The sequence below is a fragment of the Stigmatopora nigra genome, chromosome 16 (assembly GCF_051989575.1).
Source record: "Stigmatopora nigra isolate UIUO_SnigA chromosome 16, RoL_Snig_1.1, whole genome shotgun sequence".
Taxonomy (NCBI): domain Eukaryota; kingdom Metazoa; phylum Chordata; class Actinopteri; order Syngnathiformes; family Syngnathidae; genus Stigmatopora; species Stigmatopora nigra.
The window spans coordinates 9,104,124-9,124,531 of record NC_135523.1 but is presented as its reverse complement, the minus strand read 5'-3'; the positions used below and the strand labels follow the sequence as shown (position 1 = coordinate 9,124,531).

The following is a 20,408-nucleotide window of genomic DNA, read 5'->3' as shown; positions in this document are numbered from 1 at the left end:
TAGAGAGGAAATGAGTGATAGAGTAAGACACTTATGTGCACAGGGTGGTTGTCATTTTCAACCAGCAAATGAAAAATCTATTCGTAGCATCTGCTTTGAATTCTGAACCTTAAGAAACAGTTGGTCATTGGACCTGAGGCATCGGACAGAGACAATGCGATTCAGCAGATACTGTGAAAAGTCAGAGCTAGACAAATTAGAGCTGTGAAGATAAAAAGTAAAATGTAAAAATTAACTCTAAAAAATAGAAACGGCAAGTACATCTAAAGCATAGATAGACACAGCATGTAAATGGATTCCAGAATACTCAGGTGCATCTTGTTGATTTAAATGTGTGGAACATCATGTTTTGTGCACACATCTTAAAAATATGTTATGTTGGGTGCCATATAAAATGTATAATTTCAAAAGCAAACCAATAGTAGTTTTAATTCCTATTTTTCTTTAGATTTTGAACCTTATCTTTGTCTTTTTTTTTAATACCAGAGGCTAGTATATTGGTATTATGTGGGTTAAACAGTGATCAAATTAACTCTAACTTGCGCAGAGAACAGAACAATATGAGTCTTTTCATCATTAGGTTGCAGTCGACATCCTTTTGCTTATAGTTTGAGTTTTGCTGTGTTGAACCCACCATGTATGATAAGGAGCAATACTGTGTGTACTGTTTCAATTCAGCTACCTGATCAGATCTAGATAGCAGTGTGTTATTAATGTTAGCCTTGGGATGCAATGTAAACACTGGCAACAGTAAAGAAGGAAAAACCTGTGCTGAGGATACATTCACAATTTTTCCTTAATATGGAAGCATTTTCTCCGGCCTTTCTTTTTTTTTTTACTATAAGCTCATTGACATAGCCTCCTTGATGAATCAATTGTAGTGTATTGTTATTTTCACTGAAGAACAGTTTCAATAAATAAACAGCAGAAAAATGTGCAGTTTTTATCAGGGAAAGCAGGTGGTCTATTCTCTTGGATAGATAGGGTTGTGAACCAATCAGTGACTTTCGAATTGGGAGTTGTGTGGGTATTGAAAAGCAATTGGGAGATCCTATTAATTGTATTATCAGTTGATCAGCCAAATTGACCAGTTTGCCAACATACCAGGTTCCCTCTCATAATTGTCTCTCACATCTCTTCTGATTGGTCTTAATGATGACTCCAGCCTCCCACCCCTCTTTTCATGTTCGCATGTTTTTTTGGGAACAGATTTAGGTTAAAAGCAAAAGCTAACTTATCAGGGATCATAACTTAAGTTTGATATAAATTAATCAATTATGTCAAACCTTACAGCATCATTCTAATCCACCAAATTGTAATACTAGCCATATTTATTTAAAAATATTATTATAATATTCAATATATAAAATATTTAAATAAATATGGTTAGTATTACAATTTGGTGGATTAGAATGATGTGTATATAAATACTGCCCTCTAAACAATCTTTTCCATATCTGCTACACCTTACTATGCAGGGTATTTTACCATCCAGTGTACTAATTGTGACATTAACTATATGTCATATTGTGACACACCGTGTCCTGTTCACATCAATTTATCATTTTTTACATTCCCTTCATCTTTATCTTTCTGTCTCTTCATAGCTGTTTTGACGGCATGTGCTGATGGAGCTGCCAATCATCTGCACAACATTACTTCTGGACAAAATGACAGGTGAGTCTGCCAATTTTATTCAATTACTTATACTCATACACAGAGACGCAAAGTTAAATAATTGTATAAACCAGAGCTGCTACTACAACATGATGTCCATGTGTTTATCACCATTGGTTTGTTCAGAGTCGATCACTTTGCGTCGTAACACCCCGGCCCAGTTCCTTATTTTGTCTGCCAGTATCGAATAGACAAAATTCCACAGAAAAGCTTAGACAAGTCAGTGTGTATGGTTAACTCATATTCTGCCATTAACGGTATAGGCGTCCAATCCATTTTCATTGGGCGATTGGCAGTTAAAGAGCCCATTCATTCACTGCCCTTTTCAACAGGACCAGAGGTTCCACTTAAAAGGATTGGTCGTCTGGGAACTGCATTTGAACTGCACTTGAGTTTGAGTTAGATTTATTGGATAAAGGGACTATACATATTAATGAACATATACATGTAAATATGTAAGATTATAGCCACAGGTTAATTCCCCTTGTGAAATTAATTGCCCACCCTTGCTTTAATATTAAACCACTTTTTAAAGTACATTCTGAGACCACAAAATTTTGAGGGCGAATGAATCCAGCGACGAATTGTCCGTTCGGCGAAATGTCCGGGGACGAAGTGTCCGTCGACAAAACGTCCGGGTACCGATCAAACGCCTTGCTGCGAAAACAACCGATGAAGTTATCTTGGCTTGGTCTGTGGTATACATGATTTGTTGTTCAAACACCAAAATGTATTGTAGCTAGAACTAGGCGATATAACAAAAATGTTGTCGATTAAAAAAAAAAAATGAAATTACCTGTCTACCAAATTTTTCAAACTTGTTTATTATTCTTGTTCACAAAAATTACACTACGTCAATTATCATTTCCGTTTTATCACCCAAGTCTAATTTTACCAGGAATGCTTGGCTTGTACCAAGGTCACCGTCATATGGGGCAGGTGACGGTACCATTGGTTGGTTTGTGATTCAGCTGCGCATAGGCTACGACAGGAGTTGTTGCATGTTGGGGTATCTTGGTGCGTTGTACATGAGGCAGCGGTGTGAGTTGTGCTTGCAGAGATAATATCGATTGTGAAATGTTTGATACCTCGTTGAGGAGTTAGTGAATAGACTGCCTGTGTTGTTCCATGAGAAGCGCTGGTAGGTGCGGAGGTATATGGCCCTTGCCTGCCGGGTTCGTGGCTGGGTCGTGCTGTTACATTTGTGTGCAGATAGGCTTGAAGCAGGCACAGATAACAATCTCTGACAGTGGCGATATCTCTTTATTTGGATGTACCAAGACTGAGTGAACCTACGAGGAGAGCGGCTTAAGCAGGTCGGTGAATCGTAGCATGGAGGTTGAGTGCTGTGGTGTCCTTAGCAGAGGCTGAGGCAAATGTACTAGAGGAACGGCTTAGTTAGGACAGTGAATCGGCGCGTATAGGGTGAGAGCTCTGGTACTCGGCAGAAGCCGAGGCAATGGCACGAGAGGAGCGACTTAGGCAAGTCGGTGAATGAAAATAAAATTTAAATCTTACCATGTGTTTCAAACCTTATTGTGGTTTAGTGGTTCAAACTCTTTCTTATTTTGCGGTTGAAAAAAATGCCACCTTCTGTCCCATTAGTGTTCTGTACAGTATATGTATTAAAAACATAAAAAATCCAGACCGGGGTTGATTTTGCAAATGTTTTTTTTTTTTTTGGCTAATGGGAAGCCACTGTTAACACTGAGATGGACCCGGGGCCTATGTGGTCCCAGAAGCATTCCAGCTTTCACATTAACACTTAAAAGTGCCACCATGAGTGTGTGTTCTTCAAAGGCTGTCAATAAAAATGAGTGTTTAACCTCTAATTCCCTACATCCCTTATGGAACATTAGCAAGGTCGAGGTGTATTTTAGTAGTCAAGGTCGGTTTAAAACAAAATCCCACAAGATGTCATCCTCAATTCAATCGTCCAGTTCAATATTCTTCTCCGAGAGTCCTGGCTTTACTGATATTTCTATTGCACAGGTAAAATAGATTTAGCAACAATGTGGACCAATAGACTAATTTCAGAACACGGCATCTCAAATGATAAAGAAAAACACCAAATGAAGATTGGTTTGTGTTGCTGCATACATGTTTTACCCCTAATTTTTATCTAAACTTGAAATCAATAGGTACTAATCTACACAGAAAATAATGTACCGTATTTATTTGACAATACACTAAATTTTGTACCAAAAAACTGAAGAAAAGTTCAGACACGCATTATACACGAATCCCAGTGAAAAACTGCCCTCCGCTGGTGGAAAAGTCCTATACGCAGCCGTTATTATGGGAGTCGTAAAATCTGTCTTTGTCCACCAGATCGCGATAATCTAACTTCTTTTATAAAAGCCAGCCCTCTCCAAATAGTCTTTGGCAAATTTATGGGGTAAAAAGTGGAAAAAAATTAAAAAGTTGCTTCAGGGAAACATTGTGTTCATACTGGTAATAGTTAGTTTTACCTGGTTTCTGTACCATATTTTATGAATAAAAGTTTTGTCATGTTGACATGTGTTCAGCATTTGCCAGTTACCAGTACCGGTGCAATCCTTGGTGTGGGCTGAGAAAAAATGAAAAGAAAAATTAAAATAATTTTTAGTCACAAATTATGGGTGTGCGTTATACATGGGTGCACGTTAGACTCGAATGAATACTGTACTTCATTTGTGTCCTAGGCATGCAGATCAGTGCATTATACTAAAGTTTACCTTGCACACAAACCATGACATTGGACATTCGTCCACTGAAGCCAAGTAAGCAAGTGAATGGCTGACAAATGATGCTGCCTGAATAAAGGGCAGCAAAGTAGTTAGAAGTGCTGCATTCATGTGAGGGATAATAGAAGTCATGACACATTTTTATTGAAGTTATTGCATTCCAATTGCCCACTGTGATACTGCACCTGCAAGATTGCGTTTTGAAGGACAAACATAAATTGGATATTTTTGTGAAATGCAAAAGAGGGTAACTTTTCTTTAAAGGCAAAACCCTCATGAAGAATCATCCAACGGTTGTTTGTATCTAACAGTATGGCTCAATTGAGTGATTGCGCTTTTTGTGAAATATAAACAGTTTTCAAACTTGTACTTGGATTTTATGATTATATTTTTGCCGTTTTACATTTTGTGGTGTAATCCCTCCTGACTGTATTTTACTGCCGTCTTTTATCATTTAGGGCAGGAGTCATCAACTCCGTCACTCCAGGGCTACTATTGTTAGTTATGTTTTTTTGTGTGTGTATATTTCCCTTTTGTATGACTTGTCCTTGTCATTACCCATTGATTTCACCTGTTGATTCCCACACCTGGTGTTGTGCCTTCCCTTGTTTAATCCAGCTTGTCTTCGTAAGATCCGATTGTCTGTTGACATTTGCCCAGTTTGTTTTTACCTTTTTCACTTATTCCCTGGTTTCTTTAGTGCACCCCACACACCGCTGTCAGCCTGCTTCTCTGCATTTTTGTCCATTCCTCTGCTCTCTCACAACTTGACCCCTATCCAGTCTGTTTTCCATATTTCCCTTTTCTAACACACCTGAATCACATAACCAGGCTCGTTGTCAGGCTTCGGGTGAGATTCCTGAAGAGTTGATCATTTGATTTCGGTGAGTTTGTGAAGGGACACATTGAAAACAGACTGGCCTTTGATGACCGGATTTGGTATCACTGGATTTAGGGTTTCATTCTAGCCAGACATGCTGCGTCTCTAAATGCTTGCATGAGCTGGTAGTGGCCCTATTTCCTAAAGTAATGACCTGTGCCAATCTTTGAATAAAGCTTAGATGTAAAACAATCTCAAGAAAATAACTGAGTACTAGTCAATCATATCGTTTCAGTCCCTAAACATTATATCTTTAGGTCCTTTTCATCTTTTTGCTGTGAATTTTAATTAGTTTGATACACGTAGATTAGTACAATGAACATTCATTCATATGCTGCTAGCCCTACCCCCACAAATGTATTGGACTTTTATCACCATTATTGGGAGCTTTTTAGTTATTTTTTAAGACAAACAAGACGCATCTGGAAGACCCTTTGCACAGAGATTCATGTCAACCTGTTTTTGTAGTCAACCATCCGAGCTTTTCTCATCTACTTCATCTACCTTTGTATTATTCAGAATCAGCCCGCTCAGTGTACTAATTCTGCCAATGTGATTTAAATGTGACTTTTTCTGAGTAAATACAAACTAATCCAATCCAATACTGTTGTTTCTTTTTTAATATTTTTCCTATCACCACAGTTGCTCAAAGACTTGCTCTATAATGTTGTAGAGCTGCTCGAAATTGAAGATAGTTACATTTAATTGAAAGTGAATGATCAGTCATTGAAAGCCCTCCAAAAGTTTACGCTTGCGTGTCATAAACGATTGCAATGTACACTAAACAAATTTTCTCAGTATCATCAACTGGCTAATTGTTACGATATCCTAATTTTCATGGGGCCTCAGGTGTTTGTTGAACAGCCCCGTTAATATCCCTGGTGCTTATCTAATTCAGGCTTTGTATCCGCTTCTATTTCTAATTGGAAAATGACATTCGTATAATTAGAGCATCTAATCAAATCATCAGCGTGAGAATAAAAAGTCAAGAGTTGAGTGAAGAGGTATAAATTTTGGCTGAATGTTATTGGGCTGCTAGTAGTTGGACTATTCTTCTTTTCTAATATGATTTTTTATTTTAAACACCTTGAGATCTTAAATTCCCTGGAAGAATTGGAATACGTAGGCTATAGCTAAAGATAATTTGGTCAACATTAAAAAGGCTTTTTATAGCAAATTAAAATTGTTTACAGATACAAACCATCATGCTTAGTATATGCAGTGCTAAGTTGCTAGGCAACCAATCCTGTAAACCTCAATCAGGTGGCAAGCGAGTGTTGTAATGGAATATATTTAATAATAATATAATTTCTTTATAATAATAATAATAATCGGACATAGGCTTTGTCATCATCATTGACTCGACAATAGCCTAATTGTCATCATACCCATCTCTGCATACGATGAAATTGGTAGTGCTTTTCCATAAGGTGCGCTTTCCTGGCAAAAGGCCCAAATAAGCGATAATTTCAGACTCGTTGGCATTCTGCCGTGATGGATACATCGCATCATCCCCAAGCGGATCACTTACCTTTCACTGTCTCCTTCACTTACCTTCAGTCAGCCAGTGGGAGGCAGATCACCGCCCAACATCTTTTCATGTTACCTCAGCCCGAAGTTATTACACAGAAGGGATTGTGTGTCGTGCTACCGCAAGTTTAGAGTCCTGATGGATGTGGGGGGAAAAAACTGTCCTTAAGCCTATTTGTCCGTACTTTGTGAGACCCATAGCGTCTGCCAGAGGGCAGCAGCTGGAACAGGTTGTGACCAAGATGGTATAGGTCCCCGGCAATGTTCCTGGCTCTGCTGAGGTAACGAGGGCTGGCAATATCTTCCAGGTAGAGAGTTGGGGACCAAGTCTAACAGTTTGTGGTCGGTTGGTTCAGGAGTTCTTTATCCAGCAGGAGATGGAAGAGGATAGTCCAAGGCGGAAGAGTTTGTCAGTCAGAATGTCCGGTTTTATAGTGTTGAAGGGTGAGCTACAGTCAATGAAAAGCATCCTCACGCAATTCCCAGGTGGCTCAGTGATGTGTGTAGAGCTATGGCGATAGCGTCATCAGTGGTCCTGTTTTTTTTTTTTTACATTTTATATCGATTTTGCATGATCGCATTCATGTTGGACAGAGGCAGCTCTGTGAAATGCCAAAGCTGTACTTAACAGACCCTGAGTATTCCCATGAATAAATAATTAAATGTATTATTATGTGTATTTGTTACTGTATTTATTTGAGTATAACGTGCACCCGTGTATAATGTGTACCCATAATTTGTGACTAAAAATTGGTGTAATTTTATTTTTACTTTTTCTCAGCTCACACCACAGATTGGACCAATGCTGGTAACTGGCTAAAGCTGAATGACAAAACATTTATTCACAACATATGGTACGGAAACTTGCAAAAACAAACTACCATTTTTAACACAATTCTCAATTGGAATTTACCATTTGGAATAAAACATTTCAAAGGCTGATTCATCATCATCAGATTCACCAAACAATTTATTCCATTCTTCCTGATCGAAGATAGCATGCCCTGGGCAGACTCGAGTGAGCGGATGCCCTACTTTTTTTTATCTCTATCCTATAAACTTGCCAAAGGCTATTTGGAGATGGCTGGCTTTTGTAAAAGAAGGTAGAATTTGCCTTTTTTGGTCCCTGCACCATCTGGCGGACAAAGATGGGTTTTACGTCTCCCAATATAACGGCTGCAGAGGGAACTTTTACACTGGTGGAGAGCAGTTTTTCACCGGGATTTGGTCATAAAAGCGAAGTTCTCGCACAAAATTTTGCACGTTATACTCGAATAAATACGATAAATAAAAGCAATAATATGTGAAAAATGCAGGCGCAGACTTCTCTGTCTTTCTTCCCATGGTGAATCCCCCCTCTGCCTCACAGCTCATATCAAAGTACTAACAAATGACCTGATCTCCTTTCTCTTCTGTATTTCTTTCACTGCTGCAACTTTACTGTCTCCCTTTGTCTTTCAATTCTTACAACCATTCTTCCTCTCTCACTCATGTTTCCTTGCTGTCCTTCAATCCAGCTTCCTCCCAGACTATATCAGTGGTGATTTTGATTCCATTACTGCTGAAGTGAAAGCATTCTATGCAGAAAAGGTGAGTGAAAATTACAAGAAACACACAGATCCACATTGTTGTGTATTGGCAAACACCTCTTGATCAATAGTCGCTAAGGGTTGAGTTTGAACCCCAAAGGGATTAACTACCAGCCAGTTTATACAATATTGCCACCTGTGAACTTACTTTATTTAGATTTTCTTAATATTCTTAATATAACTTTTGCCCATATTGCATGCCTGAAATGTATGAACAATATACTTTATTTGATTCTTATACTTTACATAATCATGTTGCTGAATTTGTATTTGATGCCAGTTGTAAAACAGCTTTAGATGTGGTGGCACTTAAATCTAAAGACTGCCACCCACATACACCAATAATAGGCAATGCTACGCGATATTTTAAATACAATTACCATCATTTGTACCATAATTGACGATGAGCCACACCAACCAAATTTCAAGAAATATGAAAAATAAATCTGTACTTTTAAATATCAGGTCACTTCACTTACGAGCAGAAAAAATATAATCCACTTTCCCTTGCCCTTTAAGTTTGAAGACATTACCGATATACTTAGGCTGAGGGTTAACAGCTGGCGCCACCCCAAATGTTGCACCTTTTTTGTCGCACTCAGCACCAATCAATTCTTAGCTAGCTGCCTGTATTTTTGCATAATTTGATATACGCTTACCAGGAACTTTACCGGCAGTCACAAAGCTTGACCGTAGCAACAGTATCTAGGTGAATTGATTGAGCAATATGAAAATACGGATATGGGTTGTGTGATCTCAATTTAAAACCATCTTCTTCCCACTGCATACGTTTGGAAAAATGAGAAAATAAATTGAAAAATATCAAGGAATATGCTGTGTTCACATCCCACTCCTCATTCACTTTTGTCAGAACATTTCTTCATATCTTTTTTATTTTTGTTTCAACTCAAATCCCTGCATTTTTCTATTTGTACCTAGGGATGTCGTCTGATAGAAACAAGTGACCAGGATTTCACTGATTACATGAAATGTCTTCTCATCATGTTGGATGAAATTAAACAGAGAAATTTGCAGGTGAGAGTTTCACTCTTGCTAACATTAAGTTAAAGTCACAAGATTTATTTATTTTTTTGGTCTGAATGAATGAAATGTATCATATGTATCTGCACATTATTAGTATAGCTCAATTGATACTGTAATTACTTTTTTACGCAATTTTGGCTCAGTCTTTTCTGCATGTATTTCAAAATCCCGGGTTAGTGTACTCTGTCGACATTTGATCTCTAGTGAGCCTATCGTATACAGACGGATAAGCGATGATCAATTAGTTTTGCTCCAGTTTTGGGTGTTATAGTAATTACAAATACAATGTTTGATTTACTGGTACTTATTCAGATGTAAATCATTTGTCAGATCCTCTAAACAAATTTAACGAGAAAATTAGAGTTCCAACAATAGTCCGATTTGTTTTCGTTTGTGATTACAGTTGTTATTTCTGTCAAAACAGAATACATAAGCTGTCAATCAAATTATAAGATTTGTGTCTGGTTAATGAATTAAATTAAATTGGACTTATAAATTGATGTAATGTAATTTGTCAGGTAACATTCATGAGGTTTTATTGTCAGTTGCCACAACTGGATAGCTTTGTTTCTCACACAAGTTCAGTCTAATGGAAGGAGAAAAAAATCCTATGATTCTTTGCTTTGCATTTCAAGCAGTCAGTGTTGCATGACTGTTGGTCCAATCCACGTTGGATGTCACCAACTCTCAGCTTCAAAAATGTATACACCATCCTGTTTGTGTGTAGGTGGATAAATTTTTTGTTCTGTTTGTTCTTAGATGTCAGGCTTTAATCTGAATGCACTTCTACCATTCTTTCTTCAGACTCTTTATTCATAAACTGGCTGATATTTAAACCTGCTTTTTAATCTGTTTTGTGTGTTTGCCTATCCTTCTGTTTTGTAGAGATAGCACCCTAACCATTTTTTTTAGCTCTTCAGTTATTGATATCAAACCCTTTTGTTGTTTGTCAAGATTTTAATCTTCACCATATCCACATTTGCATGTTGCCCTCGTGGCTGCGTGAGTTTTCTCCGGGTATTCCGTTTTCCTCCCACATCCCAAAAACATGCATGGTAGGCTGGCGGAAAAATCTCAATTGCCCCTAATTATGAGTGTGAGCGTTAACGGTTGTTGATCTAATTGTGCCCCAACCAATTCAGTGTATCCTCTGCTTACTGAACTAATTTCCCCTTCAACAATCTGCAACTAGGACAAAGCTACATTAAAACAAAGGTTTTATTTTCCATCCATGCAGCTTGTTAAAATTGCTTAAAGGCAAAGGTGCAATCATAATGGGGTAATTTGCAAGTCGCCGAATATTGTGCTCCTATTTGTGCTGGTAAAGGCTTCATCGTATTAGCTATGGAATGTTTCCCTTCTCAGAGCTTTGCCCCAGATTTTTACAATTCATTTTAAATTGTGTTACATTCAGTGCTAAGCGGTGGAAGCGGAGGATTATTGTGCATATTTGAATTTGTGTTTTCCTCTTGAGTATCCAGATTAAATGTATTAAGATTTGCACATGGCTGTTTTACATAATGTATGGCAAGCATTCAAGTTCTTTCATGTTTCTCTCCTCATTCAAATGGTAAATGGTTAACGTTTTATTGCTTCTTTTTCTAAAGTCAGAAAATGGATTAATCAATGTTGATTAAAAGTTGTCTGTCTGATTTTACTCCAGACAGAGAAATCACTGCCTAAGCATGTTTGTGTGTTGAACATTGAGGACTAACTGGAATAATTAGTGCTATTGGTTTTTGTGGCTGTTGTTTTTTTTATATGCATACCTAAAAAAGACAATGAATCTGAATTTTGCATAGTAGACATGATGAATTTTCAACACGAAGTTCATTTATGTTTTGCATCTAATGTAGACTTCTGGAAAAAGATCAGAAAGAAATTGTCAGTTATTTTACAATAATCCAAGAGTTCTCTTTAAATTTGGACTACATGCTACTTGAACAACTGCAAATTATATTCTCTCTCTCTTTATCTCCCGATATAGCTCCGATTTTTATAATAAAATATCAGGTATCAAAGGTCTGGCACATTGGTGAAATCGGCATAAAAATACACCTATGCGTTTGTGTGTGACTTATATTGAGGTGGTGTGGACGTAGACATTTTTTTGTGACAGAGGGGACAACATATTAATTTTTCAAAAGCCCTGCTAGGTATGGCCTGAGAATCTTTAGGCCTGTCCATCCTGACTGTCAATCTTACTACCCGCATTTGCTAGGATTGTGTGGTTAAGCATGTTTCCACTATCAACACAATTGTACTGGTTTGAAAAATCCAAGCCACAATAAAATTCTGTAGGCACAGTGTTTCTTTCTGAGCGCGTCTATTCTGGAGCAGAATGGTACAGTAATTTATCATTTTCAAAATTAGCAGGCCAGAAAGCAATGACAACACTGGTCTTGTGCTCCTCTGAACAAATGAGTCAGCCTATTACTAAAAGATTCAGCACTCACATGTTCTCAGCTTGTGCCCATTTTTTCAGCACTTATCTTCAAACAGATGTACAGGCTTCCTTCCAATTTTGTGGACAATGTAGACCAGACTTCTGCGCCGTTTAATACGCCTCTTCTGGGCTTTTTCCGTTGTTTTTTTTTCTTAGAGAAGGCTACAGCGTCAAGCGTCTAAGCTGCTTTCTGCTTGAGCATTTCAGCTCGAATTTTTAGATTCTTATGATTTTTTATTATATTAGATACTGTGGTAGTCTGAAATTGGAATGTGGCAAGGGATGACAGTATTTGGAGAAAAAAAACAATAATTGACTTTAGAGTACCCTTAAACAATGTTGTTCTTTGTAATAATCAACACTGTATTTGCAGGTGGATGCCATTGTGACATTAGGCGGGTTAGGGGGCAGATTTGACCAGACAATGGCGACTGTTGAGACGCTCCATCATGCTCTGTCTATGACACAGCTTCCGCTGTTAGTCATCCAGGGGACAAACCTGGCCTTTATGCTCAGATCTGTGAGTCATTAACTTTTTTTATTCTGTTCCTATTTGTACCTGCAAAATAAGTTGTTCTCATCTTTAAAACAGATGCCGTTTTTTTTCCAATTATTTCACCACTATTAAGTAAAGTTTTAGCAAATTAAACTAATTTCTAGTTTGAGACCGCCACATGCTTTCACAAAACTAAACGGTAAGACATGCATGCACATGTGCAAGTTGACTGCTTCCCCCAAAACCTTTCTGCCTCACTGTAAGCTTCCGCCATCCTCGCTCTCTTGAATAATCAAGCATATTCACACTTGTGCGCCCTTACGGTGCCCCAATTTGCTGTTCTGTCTAAGATAAAGAGAGCCTTGTTTGATGACCCCCGAATTGAATTTCCTCAATGCCAGACACGTCCTCCCCTCCCTCCGTTGATTGACTTTACAAGTGGGCTTTGGAGCCGACATTTGGGGAACACTTCCCTTTTGTTTGCCTCTGTGCTTTCTCCATTTTCTCCTGTTTTGTTTATTTTCAAGATCTTCATGGGAGGGTGACATCCTTCCTGGTGAAACCATATAATCGTTGAAGCAATCTCATGCGCTCCATCGCTTTTTGTTGTCATTATTCCAAAGGCGTGTTGTTATTTGTTTCTTTATACCTCGACACCTCAAATTAATCTTACTTCAGTAAGAGTAAATTAGGCCCGTTTGTCAACACAGCACCAATTTTCCAGTGACTGATGAACGCATATGCCTGTACATGAAGGTGAATGCGACCTTTGAAGATCCGTTTGTGTGGGTTATATTTGTAATGAAACTTGTAACTTGATAAACTCACCACTCTACAATCACACCCATATGGCTTGCTTTGCTTTCAATTTTTTCTTTAGATTTAGTGTTCAAAAGCATACACACGTTGTTTTAAGTGATCCACTTAACATACAGATAATAACTTTTTTTTATCGAACCCCATGATTCTCTTCCAGTAGCAAGAATTTTTTTTTTGCATACCCTTGTTGCCCACATTTTTCCATGTGACTAGATGTTCAGGTTGGTCTCAAAATCAAGTATGCCACTGTACTCTTAAGAGTTAGTAATTATGGAAGGATGTGTAAATAGGCTCACCTTACGTGAACGTATTACCTACAAGCAATTTTTATTTTCTGTCTGTGTGTATGAATATTCAAACGATGCTTTATTTATACACTTTATGTATATTTGATCAATGTTTATTTATAAAATTTAATCTTTTGTAGCACATTTTAGAACCAAGAACCAGAAGTGCCTTTTCTCAGCCCTGCTAATTTTAGTGAGGTTGGAGGAAGAACAAAAAGGGCAGGTACTTGTGTAAGCCACGTTGTGACGTCACACTATGCCCAGTTTCAAAAGCTACCATCTGCAGAATGATTTCAGTTTGTGATTTCAATGAAAGAAAGAACACAGATAACACATTTAAACGAGGGGAATTCTCACATTTCCTTTGCCTAAAATATGTATTCATTCATTCATCTTCCTTACCGCGCATTCTCGAAAGGGTTGTTGAGGTTTTTGTAGTATCTAACCCAGCTGACTCGGGGCGAAAGGCAGACTACACTCTAGACCGGTCGCCAGTCAGCCATAGGGCACTCAGAGAGACAAACGACCATCCACACTCACAATCATGCTCCAGCGCGAATCAAGCATGCGCCTGCCCGCACCGAAGTCAGGCCCGCACCGAAGTCAGGCCAGTGAACCTCTACACTACGAGGTGGCATGCATGAAACAGTTAGAAAAAAGAAAAGCTCCTACCTCTGTTATCCTGTTTTCTCATACGTTGTTTCAGTGTCTGCTAGATTTGGGGAAAAACATCATTTGCCAATAGATCGCAATACAATATGTCATGATTCGCGAGTTTGAAAAAAAATGGATCGTGTTTTGAAGACTGGAAATTGCAATGCTACAATTTTAGCAATATCCGAGTCATAACTCCAACATTGACATTGATCTTGCACACCGACAATCTGGTGGAAATTGGAGGGTGGCACACTTATACAAACCTACCATATTTTCACACCTATAGGTCACGCACAGCCTGGAAGGGCGCCGTCTCAGTTGTGGGTGTTTGTTCTGTTTTTTGCCCATAAATAAGGTGCTTTGCCCCAAAGGGTGCTAGCATGACACTATGCTAACATATGTTATGATAGCGTGTTTTTTAAAGGCAACATGAGCAAAACTAAGTGAGTTTCCCTTATTGATAGGTAAAAGCTCGAACAACAGTGCTGGTCTACACTTGAGCCCAGGCATCCATCTATAATTGATTGAGTATACCACCATTCCTGGCTTCCCGTTTTCCCTGTGATTTGGTTCATCCCGTTTTCACGGCTGCACTCCTGCACTATATGACAAATATACAATAAACAAGTTTCAAATCGTAATGTATTGTATCATGACCTTGGCATATCGTGGTACGTCATATTGTTTGAGTGTATCTTCCCATCCCTAGTGTCTACTCTATCTGACTTGATTCAGTACAGTATACAGTAAAGCCACATGCATGTAATACATGAGTGCATAATTTGAATTTTGTCTGCAGGGCAAACACACACTCAGGGTGAACACAGGCCTGGAGGGTGATTGGTGCAGCCTCATCCCAGTTGGAGGACCCTGCCTAACAACCACAACAGGACTCAAATGGAACCTGAGTGAGTAAAAAGTCAAACTTATATAGTATTGCAGTGGTGTCCAAAATTCAGCCTCCTACTCAGTTGAATCAATTTCAACAGGACAGCTGGCATTTAGTTATTGTTCACCCACATTCCTGGCGATGGATGTCCAACCATTTTGACTGGGGCCCTGGTAGCAATCAAACCAATTGCCTTAATGGCACCCAATGAGTTAATACTTTCATTAAAAAAAATTAAAGTACCATATTATTTCAACTATAGGAAACATCACATGAAAGGGCGCCGTCAGTTGCGGGTGTATATTCTGCTTTCTGCCCATAGATAAGGGGCTTCAGCACTACCGGTGCTAGCATGACACTATGTCAGCGTATGTTATGATAGGCTATGTTATACTCGGCGACCAAACGTCCGGCGACCAAACGTCCGGCGACCAAACATCCGGGCGACCAAACGTCCGGCGACCAAACTTGCAAGTACCGTTATATTTAGATATTAATACATTGGAGTCTTTTCATATGCCTACAACTGTAATATTCTTATAAATGCGCTTTTTGATAATTGTACTTATGTACTTTTGTATAGGCACGAAAACATGTAGTATGGTATGTGATAATAATAGATGATGATCCTATTTTGCTTTGTTTTTTAATTATGGCGTCCATGTCTTGTCTACATTACGCGTGATATTTGAGTTTACTGCAAAATCAACAGCATCTTGGCATGTCAAGACTACAAAGAAAATTGGGCTAGTGATATCTGAATGCATACATAGAAACCTAATCAACAATGTGCCCACCAAATAAATGCTGAATGCAAAAGGTTGCTTGTGCTAACATAGTCTGGAATGTTAACAAACAATCAATTCATCTGAGCAACCCTGTGGTCTCATGCCCAAACCTAGCCTCATAACCAGCTGGTTTCTTAATGAGTTGGCACCAACAAAGCTGACTTCTTCCCAAGAGGAAGCTGGACCGTCTGTCAGGAAGGATTCTGTGTCTACAACTTGGTGGACATCCATTCACATTATGTGCATGTTTCTGAGAGTTTATTCACTTGACTAAATATACTGTTATTGTTCTTGATATGTTTTTAAACGTGTTTGAGTGTGCGGGGGTAGTAAAGCTTCTATTTTTGTTCATTTTTTTGTAGAATGATCGTCCCGATATCGTGTTTTAGCTCTAAGCTGTATATTTAATTGTGAGTCCAATTTGACTTTACTGCATAATTTTTTCCCAAACACATACACGTGCTCCTCATCTCCCTCAAGACAAGCTTCAGTTTAGCTAACACTTGGCGCCTGGGCAGGATACAAGTCAGAGGAATACAGGGTGGCTTTTTTTAATGTAATAATTTTACACAATGTAAAAGAGGAAATATAATTTTCGATACACAGGCAGAGCTCTTTTTTGTCTGTGTCCCTGCATAATAGGCACATGATTTTTGACAGACTCATTTTCAAACTATGGTGCATCCATCCTCAGATGCAGCGTTTTTGTAAATGAAAATATTTACATATAATCGATCTTTTTTTTTTGCAAACACGTGAATATTTTCTGAACATTTTGACAACTCAGTCTGCCATTGTTGATTTGATCTTGCAAGTCGCTCTATCTCACTTTTAAGGCAAGATTTTGTTGTTGTGATCTGGTCGTATGCACAGTCTCATTTCTACACGGCATTCCATATTGTTGTTGTGTTGCAATCAGAACAGAACACTCAGTTTAAAGAAAATGTATCCTTAAAGTGGGCTATTGTTAAATTTGCAACCTCGTTAAATCAGTATTTTTTTGTGTGTAAGTGACAGTTCATCTCATATGCAATCAGGTAACGCTGAACCAGAAATGTTCCAGAACATCCTAGTCCTTACAGAAATACAGTGGTACCTCTACTTACGAAATTAATTGGTTCCAGAACTTGGTGCGTAACTTGGATTTTAGTAGAGCAGCATTTTTCACTGAATTAGCATAATTCATTCTGCACTATTTAATCCTAGCCGCTAGAAACTCTAAAAAAAAGCTAAAGTTATACCAATTTTGGGTTAAAGATGTATGTAAATGTATCTATGTATGCAAAAACAAAGCAAAATATAAGCAACCCATTTAATAGGCAATTAAAATGACGCCACGACACAGAACCAATAAATAATTTAAAAAGCGACTCAGTTCAAACATGCAATCTCTGAAGGGGTTGGTCTTGCTCAAATCTCTCTCTTTCTCGCTCCCTCACTCGTCACTCACATTGGTGCCATGTGGCAACGTGATGCTCCTCGTGGTGCATTCACAGGTGCAAGGACTGATGGGTTTGCACCGCACCATGAGCGTAAAAGTCTTGTGAAGTGGGATAAATGAGTGAAAAAAAGCAGTTTGGCTTGTAAAAAATGAATTCTTCAGCATGCGTTGCATCATTTCCTTGATATATTTAGGATATACCTATTCACATTTTGTATCTTGAACAAATTATTCTATATTGGAACAATGATTTTCATTGGTGTTTCATAACCTGAATATTTCGCAAGTTGAAACATTCGTTTGTAGTAGAATGATATACTAAAACTAATATATGCCAAAAAATGCCCCGTTTAGTTATGGCAAGACAACAACCAATCATTTCACTCAATAAATCATATCATATGCGTCTTAGTTGTTTGGTTAGGGCTCTCTATGCAATAGAGTCTATGACACTCATGCATGACACAAAGACATAAAATCCCCATTGTGAATACCCTCAAACATTAGTTCAAAGCCCAAATGATTAAAAATGCATAATGGCTCTTAGGTTGCTCATCACAGCTTTGTTGGTCCCTTGGAGACATTATGCCCACTTGTATCAAGAGCTCATTAAAATGCTTGCTATAAGAACATAAGGTTCAAGATTAGATCATATTGTTTTGAGTCAAAGTTATAATGTAAGATGATTCTAACAGAAATCCCATTTTTCAAGTAGTTGCCACCCCAGGGTAAAGTGCATGAGGAGCCGAAGTACTCTCAGCTCAGAATAATTCTATCATGTTCACATTTTGACATATCTCTTTAATAATTCATATCGTTGCAGAGTTAGATTGGACATAGAACATATAATGAACCAAGGGGATACCGTTGGAGGATGCAAAATGCCAGTTCTGATACTCATTAAGGGTGCTCATAGTCGAATGGGATAGGCTACAGCACCCCCAAGACTATTTTGAGGATGAGCGGTGCCGGTATGAAAAATGAATGAATGAAAGTAGTTAGCACAACTAATTTTGTCAAGTTACTAATGGTGTAAACTTAATAGGACGAGTTACTCAAATACACAAGATAAGTCACTAAAACACTGTTGTCCTTACTTTCAATAATTATTTTTTTGTACTGCTTATCCTCAAGGTTTGCGAGGGTTATGTAGCCTATTCCAGTGTTTTTCAACCTTTTTTGAGCCACGGCACATTTGTTACATTGGAAAAATTTGTGGCACACCACTAACCAAAAATTTTACAAAATGACACTCTGTATAGTATATTTACTACAGCACGGACACTGGACAATGACATCATATTTGCAGAAAATTATTAATAAATGTTAATTTAAAAAAAAAAGTATATTGGATAATTTCTCACGGCACACCTGACGATCTCTCACGGCACACTAGTGTGCCACGGCACAGTGGTTGAAAATCACTGGCCTATTCTATCATGTTTTTGGGATTTAGCAGGAAACCGGAGTAGCCAGAGAAATCCTACACAGGCACAGGGAGATCATGCAAACTCAACTAAATTTTTCTGGGGCTGTAATTTTATTCCACTACCAGCAATCTTTTCAAACAAAATTATTTTCGAAAAGCGTAGAAATAAGTAAAACAACTTGCCTAGTCCACCCCCATTTTATCTTCACCATGTTTAATTCAAATTCACCCTGAAGCCCTGTCCATCTTTAATTTTATTGATTTTTTTAAGCAATAGCAGTACCGAACAAATTACTAAGTAATCAATAAAAGTTTAAAATATACATATTCATATTTTAATTTGGATTGTAAGTTTCATTCATTTATTCACAAGGTTTGAAATTCTATTTACTGTATTAGAGCCCACGTTGAATAGGAATATTTCAGGTCTTAATGACCGAATTCAAATACTCTGTAGCTCGCATTTGCCTGCTAATGCCAATGAATATGCCAACTCTAGCTGAGTTATCTGCACACTTGATTAGTCGAGACCATGGCCATGAACCCACACAGCGATTCTCGCATGCCTCTCTGCTTGTTTAATTGGCCCTGCCTGCACTAACACTTTTAGACCCCTGCCAATTTATTTGCAAAATAAGCTTTTCTCTGCCTCATTTTATTTCTCATTTTGAATTCCATTGCCCTTCATATACCCCACATTTAAGTGGAAGTGGAGTCATCCACTATCACATGAATATGACATTGGATGTCTTTGAGTCTTTGAATGACCCTTAAAAAATTGTAGTAGAGCAGGGGTGTCAAACTAATTTTTTGTCACGGGCCACATGGTAGTTTCCAACCGGGCTGTCAAAATTAAACGATTAACAAATTGACAGCTTTCTCGATCGTGCTAATCGATAGATCAGTTTTGGACATTCAAATAGTACATTTTTTTGCTATTATTAATTTAAAATGAGGAAACAGGAAATTATTTACAATCTTGATTTGAATGTCATCATAAATCAGAAAGTCGGCACTCATGATTTACTTTCCCGGGCCACACAAAATGATGCGGCGGGCCAGATTTGGCCCCCCGGGCCGCCACTTTGACACGTGTAGTAGAGTGTAGCAAGGTTCTAAAGTGAGAATCAATGTATATGCGACAATATTTTCAAAATAAAATAATGGACAAGGAAATGCATTTACCTTTTGGGGGATTTCGTAACTTGGATTTTTTTCCGCATCTTGAGCCACTCATTTGCATGTAAAAGCTTTCGTAACCTGAAAATTCCGTAAATAGAGATATGACAATAGCGGTTAGGAGCATGTGATAGAGACATGGTGTTTTAGCACAAGTAGTCAAGTGCAAGATGAACATGAGTAGTGCTAAAAGTAAATGTCTTACAACATCATTTATTGATATGCATCTGGTATTCTCATGACGTTTTATAGTACAGTGATAGATCTTAATTTAGTCTGGATTAGTTCCTCAGTTTAAAATTCCACTTGAGTATGGTGACGGCTCCTGGAAAGAAACTGTCCCTGAGTCTTGCTGGTATGGTCCTGTAGCACCTACCAGGGGGCAACAGGTTAAAGAGGTGGAAGCTAGGATATGTATTATCTTTCATGATGCACTTTGCCTTCTCTAGGCAGCGGGATTTGTAGATGGTGGGCAGGAAAGTTTGCGGGCACCTGATGATCTTTTGTGCTATGTTGATCACTCTCTGGTGT

At 38.2% G+C, this 20,408-nt stretch overlaps 1 protein-coding gene across 1 annotated transcript in view; it reads left to right on the top strand.

The window, feature by feature from the left end:
* tpk1 (thiamin pyrophosphokinase 1) overlaps window positions 1-20,408 on the top strand; it is a 38,857-nt gene that overhangs the window by 12,174 nt on the left and 6,275 nt on the right. The window contains exons 4-8 of the mRNA XM_077736559.1: window positions 1,608-1,677; window positions 8,331-8,403; window positions 9,342-9,437; window positions 12,266-12,412; window positions 14,951-15,059. Coding sequence (XP_077592685.1) covers window positions 1,608-1,677; window positions 8,331-8,403; window positions 9,342-9,437; window positions 12,266-12,412; window positions 14,951-15,059 — 495 coding nt within the window. The remainder of the gene's footprint in view (window positions 1-1,607; window positions 1,678-8,330; window positions 8,404-9,341; window positions 9,438-12,265; window positions 12,413-14,950; window positions 15,060-20,408) is intronic.